This window comes from Teleopsis dalmanni, chromosome 2 (genome assembly GCF_002237135.1).
Source record: "Teleopsis dalmanni isolate 2A chromosome 2, ASM223713v2, whole genome shotgun sequence".
NCBI lineage: Eukaryota > Metazoa > Arthropoda > Insecta > Diptera > Diopsidae > Teleopsis > Teleopsis dalmanni.
In genome coordinates this window covers 65,832,078-65,840,485 of record NC_051847.1, presented here as the reverse complement: position 1 = coordinate 65,840,485, position 8,408 = coordinate 65,832,078, and the positions used below count along the sequence as shown (strand labels likewise).

Below are 8,408 nucleotides of genomic sequence, written 5' to 3'. Positions count from 1 at the left end.
TTGTACTTAAATTAATTTTATTTAATTTAAATATGAAAATTTAAAAAATAAGATCTCATTAATATATCCTCAATGATATTTCGTGCTATAACAACAACAGGCTTCAAACTATATAAATTTTAACTAAATGTACTATGTAAACTTTATATATCAATACACTTATATCACAATATTATTTACTTAAAAATTTTTCACTTTTTTTAACAATTTATTCTGTACTTTAAATGCAACTTAGCGAAGTCTATTATATTTATTTATTAAATTAATATTAGTAAAATTAGTTAAGAGAGGAACTTTGAATGATATTAAAAACAAATATTTTATAAAAATAATAATTCAAAATAGTAACAAATGTTTGGACCAAAAAAAAAAGTGTATATATGTATACATATATATACACAACAAAAAAATATATAAACGTGCATTTATTGTATAAATTGAGCATGTTAACGTATGATATTAAATTATTATATTATATATAATATACTGTATGTTCTTAAATAAAAATAAAAACATTGTTTAATTATAAACTTGTAACCTACAAAAAAATTTTTTTTACTCTTTTTGCCACTTACAAAAACTAAAGCCGAAAATAATTCACTTAAAGTCTTTAATTTTTTTTGTTTTAATATTAAAATATCAATAAATATTTCCTCTCTTTATTCAGTATATGCGCTTATATATTAAAAATCTTAAATGCGGTGAGAGTAGTGAGTTAAAGTTTTAAGAACTTAAAACCTTTTTGCACAGCATTAAAATAAGAATTAAATAAATCTAAAATAGTTTTGCAAATTGATTTTGCTAAAGATTTATAAATACCAAATTGTGTAATTAATTTAAGAAAAGCATTCCAAAGCACTTCTTGCACCGCGTTGACAACTAAAAGCATATAAAGAATTAACACATATCTATTGTATTAACTTATTTTATATATACTCTGTTATATTAAGAAAAATAATTTACAATGTTCTTTTTTGTTTTTGTGTATTATTGTTGTTAAAAATATATTATTTTTTATGTTTTCAAAAAAAAAATTCTTTTAATTACATTTTATTATAATAAAATTGATTGATTTAATTTTAAATAATTAAATGTTTTAATGACCAAAAGAAATTTTTTAAAAATAATTATTTAACGGGCTAATTGGTCAGTTCTTAAATAATGATCAATTATTTAAAAAAAAAATTTATTATTTAGTTTTATAAGATTTTTATTGTCCAATATTTCGACTATAATAGATTATTCATTTTAAATTTCATTTTTACAATATGATGTATCTTAAATTAATATATAAATAAATATAAAAATAAATATAATTAAAATAGCGACTGTGACACGATATCGTCCGTCGATTATAGTCGAAATATTGAACAATAAAAAAATTTTTTTTTTTAAAAATAGATCATAATTTAATAACTGACCAATAAGCCCGTAAAATAATTATTTTTAATTTTAAATTTAATTTAAAATCAAATATTACAAAAGAAATAATTTTTTGAATAGAAAATCTTCGAACAGTAGTGAAATACAACAATACTGTGTTTTTTATATAAAATAATAAAAAAATTTGCATAATAATAATATCTTTCTAAAAAGAATTGTACTGAAAACTGACGGCGAGAATTATAATTAGTTAATTACATTTTTACATAGCTTTGGTTTATGATTTTTTTTTTATACATCAAAGCATTCAAAAATATTGTTGAAAAATTAACGGAATTACAAGTTAGAATAACAACAAATGTAATGTTGGTGAATTTGTTGGTGAACATTAATAACAATTTAATAAATTAAAAACAATAGAAAATAAATAAGGCGTTGGATCATTTGATTAATAAACGTGACTGCATTTTAAATTTAGTCAGGTATACGGTCATACCTTATTTCTTATAGTCTAAAAAATTATTTACGAATCATTAAATCAATAGAATATTACCAAAGAATACTGATGATAAGTATTTGACAATACTCAAAACAGTATTTTTTGGCGTATGGTCATCCAATAACTTAATAATTAAAAAATAAAAAATTTATTGCAATTAACTACTGTTCAAATCATCTTTCCATTCAATAAATAATTTAAATAAATATTTAAATTAAATCAAAAAAACATTTAATGAAATTATTATGTTATCTTAAAAATATACAAATATTTTTCTTAAAACTTTCTTCTCTTAAACTTTTCTATGTATTCATTTATATATTAATTATTTGCATAATCATAAAAGTACTATTATGATATATTTATTAATATTTTATATACACGTATTTAAGTTATACAGTCTTATTTTAAGTTTTTTTTAGGGATAAATGTGTTAGTTGAAATTTGTTAATTTAATAAATAAAAGCAATGAAAATAAAATTAATTTTGTTATAAATAATTTTATACACTGCAAATCAGAAGTTTAGAGACAGCATATGCCAAATTCTGCTAATAAAAAACTGAAATAAAAATCAAATAGAAAGAAAAGTATGGTAATATAAATAATATTTTCTATTTAACATAATTAATTTTTTTATTATAAAAATAATTAATTGACTTCTGTCGCATTATAGTTGAAAGCGTTGATCAAAAAAGTGCATAAGTTAATGATATTTACAATTCAAGAATGTCTTTAAAGTTGTGTTTGACAACACATCAGTTTCCAATTGTGATGGTTCTAAAACGCAGGCTATATCGGATCCGACCATCCTCAATAATGGTTAATAAAAATTACTTCAACATAAATAACAAAACAGGTGAACTTAGACAATTTTTTATAGAGTACAAGCCTGGGCGGAGGCGGAAAAATTTGGCCACTTTAATAGGGCAGCTACAAAGTTTATACATGCGTCATTCCGATATTTTTTCAAATTAAAAACCTGTAGTCTAAGATATGCATGACATACAGCAAAAAATAGATTTATAAAACTTATTAGTGGATAAACTTAATCATTATACTTTAGTAACACAAAAAGTGAATAGTATTGCTACAATCCGATTTACAGCTTTATTCACCTGCCAATTTAGTTATAACTTATTTAAAAGTCGAAATCAATGCCATATAATAGAATTTCTATACAGAAAGCCATATATCAGAAATCAAATACGTCAGATTTTAATGTATTGAATATTTGAAATTACCCTTACTGGTCATTGGTGTGTAGAAACTCACGCAGAGAAACTGCGCATTTTCCATAACCCACACTGCATAAGTTGTGGGAACCCGCAGGAAAAAGAAACCATAATATATTTTCTCTGTGAATGCCCAGCTTTGGCGTCCAGAAGATATTGGTTCTCAGGAAGATACTTCTTTGATAGTTTACCAGATTGTTCATGGGTGAATACGAAAGACCTATTAAATTACTTAAATTCGGCGGGATGGATTTAGTCTCTACTTTTCTATACTAGGGTTCTTGCGAGGAAGGTGGTAACAAAACGACGAAAATTCGCTAATTGAGGTACATGAAAGTTTTATATTATAAGTAATCTTTTTTGGAAGAAGCATATATATATGAGTCTGAAGAGATGATGATTTATAGGGCAGAGAGTCAAAAATTATTATTTGTCAATGATCCTTTATATTACTTTTACTAAAATATAGCGATTAAAATTGAAAGAATTTAAGAATTTTCGTAGCTCACACATGACATTAAGGTACTGGATATGCCTTTCCAACAGTTAACCGATTGTATTAGACTTTTTTTGGTAAACTAAATTTTTATAGCATGAAAAAATATTACAATTTAAATGTTTAACAAAGTTTTTTAGCTTCTGTATTTAAATACACTACATATTTTAAGTTATAATAAATTATTCTGCACGTTTGTCAGTCAAAACTTTTTCTGCTGTACTTTCGCTATCAGCAAGTTTTTGTTTTTTGAATAATTCAATTAGTTTCTCTGTCGCCGATTGTTCAATATCTAAAGGTTGTGATGCTTCTTTATTAGGATAACTTGTGAAATTTTGTTCAGGATGGCGTAAAGTGAATGGTGTCCATGGACCTTGTATAGAAGGAACATCAGTATGCCACATTTTACGCAACCTCAGTGAACTCGATGAGCCATTTTGTGTTTTGAAAAGTTGCACCCACTTCGATATTTCTTCTTTGGTTAAATTTCGGCAACTAAGCCATTCGCGATCACCATTTACTAAAAAAATTTTGATTTATAACAATTGAATAGTAGTTTATTTATAGATTTATATTTACAATATTCTCCAACCAAAACAGGGGTACGGTGACGTCTAGGCTTTACATACACAACGACACCAGGATTCTCTTTGGCAAAATCAATTAAATGATTTTCAATAAATTCTCTATTGAAATGTATAAGTAAAATTTTTATTTAAAAATTATTGATAAGTGATTACAAAACAAACCTCATGCCTTTGCTGGAGCCATTATTTTTACAGAATTTTAACGTAATTCTCTGCAGTTGGCAGACGTAACGTCCTATACCATTTTGTAAAGGCGCACGGGGAAATCCTGATATCATAAACAAATGACTATTCGACATTTTAATTTATGATATATTTTTATGAATATGGAAAGTTCAATTTATTAGCAAATTATCAAAACAAAATAACATAACCAATAAAAATAAAACACAGAAAAAATCAGGGTTGTTGAACGCGGTGAATAAATTTGGTATATGACCAGCTGTAAAGAAATTTGTTATAAATTGATTCTGTCTATATAAGTATTGACTTCCTTAAAAAATATATTAAAAATAATTACAGAAATAAATTTGTTTCAGTTTTAATTTTCTTTTAAAGTCAATCATGATGAAAAAACTAAATTTAAATTGTCTATTTTCTATTTTAATAAAAAGTTAATATATACTACCAAACGAATTTTGAATTGTAAAGCGAACACACAAAATAATTTGCTTTATTGCTTTTACTTGAAAACGTTTTTGTATTTTAATTGTAATATAATCTCCTTTTCTCAAGCGGTATTTACTGTTTTTATTCTCATTTTTTCATTTATTCTATTTTTCTCGAACGGATCTATTATATATCTAATCTTTCAAGTGAAAATATAGTAAAGTTAGAAATTAAGATAAAATTGATTTTTCTTCTTAAATAAGAATTTTACGCACAAAGCATAAAAGGTTTGTAATAAAAATATATTGAACTAGATATTTTTATTGCCAATAATTCTAATTGAAATAAAAAATTTTTTATTATTATGTGTTAATTTTAATCTTAATTATACCTATGAATATTTTTAATTGTATTAAAACAATATGTGTGGAATATTTTACATGTTGAGCACTGAATTGAAATCTAAAAGCTGCATGCCGAAACTTATGCATTAGGGAAACCGTAAAACGACATAAAACTAATCGCAAACAATCTAAGGAGATGAAAAAGCATCAATAAGGCCGTATGCTTCTCAACGAGATAAAGAAATTAACAACAATACCAACATTGTTGGTATTCGTGAAATGAAACAACGAAATATTAACTACATTAACATACTCAGTTTTTGCTGCAGTTTAACATGTTTAACTTATATGCTAGTAACTAAATAGTACTTTAGGAAATATATTTGTTGCTTAACATGTTTAACTTATATGCTAGTAACTAAATAGTACTCTAGTAAATATATTTGTATTAGAGTGGTATAATGTACATACAAACCTAAAGTTAAAAACTCAATTATGAATCAATTATATTTTCAATTATTATATTCAATTTTAAATGTAATTCAATTTTAAATTTAATTTAATTTAACTTTTAATTCATTTTCAAATTTAATTTTATATGCATTACAATTTTAAATTCAGTTTCATTCAAATTTTATCACCACCAGTAATAATTCACCACTCATATCAAATGTGCAGTAAAATATAAAATTTGCTCAAAGCAACCCTGATTTCAAAAGCCGGTCTGCCAAACAAAAAAGAGAAAACAGTTTCAAAATTAGAAAACATTGATAAGAGTGCGTTCAACGGCCAGAAGCCAGAAAAACAACATACCAGTGCAATAGAAAGACGAGCTTCAGAAATAAAACGACAACAACAACAAAGTGCATTGCTAGCAATAAGTAAGTGTTAAGTTAAGTGGAGCAATGTTTGCTTTATTGTGCATTAATTCTAATGTGATAATTAAATGCGGACATCTGTGTTGAAAGCGTGTAAGTGGAAGAAATGAATTGAAATTCACTTGAAGAGTGTATTGAACTGAATATCGATGCTAAAACAGATAAAATGACAAAAACGAATGCAAGTGAATCTAGTAAGACGGCATGCAAGCGACTTCGAGTTGTAGCGGCAGATGAGATGCTGCCACACGAGATGCAACGAGAGTGGCTCGAACAAAACGAAGAAATGGTTTTAGAAAATTGTATGCGTGTGCAGTTAAAATAAAAATAAAATAAGTTTCTTTTAAAATAATCAATATTTTTATTATAATTACAGTGAATCTAGAGCTAACATCAACAGAAAATTCTGATGAAGATTTAGTGGAAGAAGAGGAAGAAGATGAAGTGGATTCATGTTCATCGTTTAGTTTGCAGGAATGCATAAACGAGTTCCGTGCACGTCGTATACGTCGCATATCTTCACACAGTCGGGATGTGCAAAATGAAAACCCAACCACACAGGTTACGAGTAATGTAACGTCTTTAAATAATAAAAAAAATAATAAAGACATAGATGATGCTGATTTAATTAAACAAAACCGTAGCAATAGAGAGCAGGAACGTAAGTGTAAACCTTGTAAAAATGGTTTCTGCTATTGCTTTACAAGCGACAGTGGGGATGGCAGTTGTACTGGTTTAGGAACGGCACGTGGCACACACGTGCGACAGCATAGGCGTCACAAAAATGAGGTATATAATATTATTTGCAGTTAATTTTATTTATTTATTCATGTATTTTTTTTTTATTATTAACAGCAAATACAAGTTGCTCAACAACATAACAAAAAACACAAAGAAAAGCAAAATGATAACTTGTCACATCGTCGTGTCGTAGATGACCTACAAATACCGAATACAGTGAGATCCAATACAAGTGGTGAGTTTTTAACAGCATTTAGTCGTCTGGAAACTACAACAAATGATGAACCACTCATACATATTATACAAGAGCTACACAATAATTGTGTTATATCCGAAGTACGTGTGAATAAAGAAAAAGCACTAACACAAAGATCATATTCGCAACCAGAATCGAAAAAAATGACTTTAAAGGGAGAGGTGAATAAGACATCTCCTGTGAAAGAGTGGTGTAAACCAACAGCACCGCCTTTGGAAAAAATTACCGAAAATGATAGTATATCTGATACTTCCACTTATGTGTCGGCACTCGATAAAACAATCAAATGCGATGAATGTACGCACCGCAAACATAAAGCTGCTGGCCGTTTATTACAAAAACGTTTGTCGGCAACATCGGGTCAGATAAAGCCCCGAAATATTAAGGAACCACCTCCTAAGCCACCGCGTAGCTCAATTGGTTTTGAACACAAGGATTCGGTTAGTTCACTTGTGTCCACTTCGCCTTCAGTACGTGAGGCAGAGCTTATTGTTGATAAGTTTCTTGTTTCGAGAGGTGTTAAGATAAACACTAGTCCAGCAAAATTAAGAAATAAGGATACGAGTAGGAAGAGTGGCAACGATTTACCGCATAAATCTGTTAGCAAATCAGACAAAAGGAAATCATATCCATTAAGTAAGTTGATTGAAATTTAGTAGTTATGGTATTTTAATTGTTGCTTGCCAAACATTAGTAGAATTTGTAGTCAAAAAGTTGAAAATAAACATTGTTTAACAATATGTTTGTGTTTCTTTGTAGTATAAGTCATTGGTTGTGGTACTCGATTTGTAGTTATAGTATTATATTGATTATTATAATAATGATTTAAGACTTGTTAGTCTGAAAAATATTGATTTTAAAAAGTTAAATTATATTTTTATACATTGTAATTTAACGTCAGTTATGATGGAAGTGACTATTTTACGCAATAGAAACTATTGACTATTGATATACTATATTTAGGGTATATATTATTTATAGACTATAGTCACTACTTCTCGAAATCTCTTAATTCAATTTTTATTCATAAAGTTAATTTATTTGCTTTTGTATTTATATTGACATGAAAGTTACTTTGTTTATGCTGTAAAAGTTTATTCCAACATTCTTGGGGGGAAGTTAGCTTCTCACAATTACTTAACTTTAAAAGATAAAGTAAGCGTACTTAATTGTCGCAGACTACTAGCTTTGAGATATAAACCTTGCTTTTATTAACATATGGAGATTTACTAAATTCATATTTACGATTAAAATAGTTATTGTTACTTTATAATACCAGTTAAGCATATTGCAAAATGGGTATATTAAGCTTAAAAGGGTAAAAGGAAGAGCAAACTTATATATATAATATATATATATATATAATATATATATATATATAA

General features: G+C 26.7%; 2 protein-coding genes across 3 annotated transcripts; one reads left to right on the top strand and one right to left on the bottom strand.

Annotated features, from left to right (window-relative positions):
* Window positions 1-3,725: 3,725 nt before the first annotated feature.
* Window positions 3,726-4,662, bottom strand: LOC119681433 (39S ribosomal protein L43, mitochondrial-like). Its single transcript, XM_038094620.1, has 3 exons — window positions 4,361-4,662; window positions 4,191-4,297; window positions 3,726-4,131 (listed from the first exon to the last, which is right to left on the bottom strand). Exons 1-3 carry the CDS (start codon window positions 4,495-4,497, stop codon window positions 3,794-3,796), a joined length of 582 nt encoding a protein of 193 aa, XP_037950548.1. The 5' UTR covers window positions 4,498-4,662; the 3' UTR covers window positions 3,726-3,793.
* A 1,098-nt stretch (window positions 4,663-5,760) lies between these two features.
* LOC119684120 lies at window positions 5,761-7,725 on the top strand. 2 transcript variants are annotated; one of them, XM_038098078.1, is made up of 3 exons: window positions 5,761-6,032; window positions 6,406-6,818; window positions 6,885-7,725. In XM_038098078.1, coding segments are annotated over exons 1-3 (1,212 nt in total). In that variant the 5' UTR covers window positions 5,761-6,031; the 3' UTR covers window positions 7,683-7,725. The 2 variants fall into 2 exon arrangements, with proteins under 2 accessions (XP_037954006.1, XP_037954005.1); XM_038098077.1 differs by having other exon boundaries at window positions 5,761-6,331.
* The last annotated feature ends 683 nt before the right edge of the window (window positions 7,726-8,408 follow it).

Coding starts and splice junctions, on each gene's coding strand:
- LOC119684120 (XM_038098077.1), top strand. CDS start 6,196: ATGACAAAAACGAATGCAAGTGAATCTAGTAAGACGGCATGCAAGCGA. Junction 6,332..6,405: donor AGAAATGGTTTTAGAAAATT/GTATGCGTGTGC, acceptor TTATAATTACAG/TGAATCTAGAGCTAACATCA. Junction 6,819..6,884: donor ATAGGCGTCACAAAAATGAG/GTATATAATATT, acceptor TATTATTAACAG/CAAATACAAGTTGCTCAACA.
- LOC119681433 (XM_038094620.1), bottom strand. CDS start 4,497: ATGTCGAATAGTCATTTGTTTATGATATCAGGATTTCCCCGTGCGCCT. Junction 4,298..4,360: donor GGCTCCAGCAAAGGCATGAG/GTTTGTTTTGTA, acceptor ACATTTCAATAG/AGAATTTATTGAAAATCATT. Junction 4,132..4,190: donor TGTTTTGGTTGGAGAATATT/GTAAATATAAAT, acceptor AAATTTTTTTAG/TAAATGGTGATCGCGAATGG.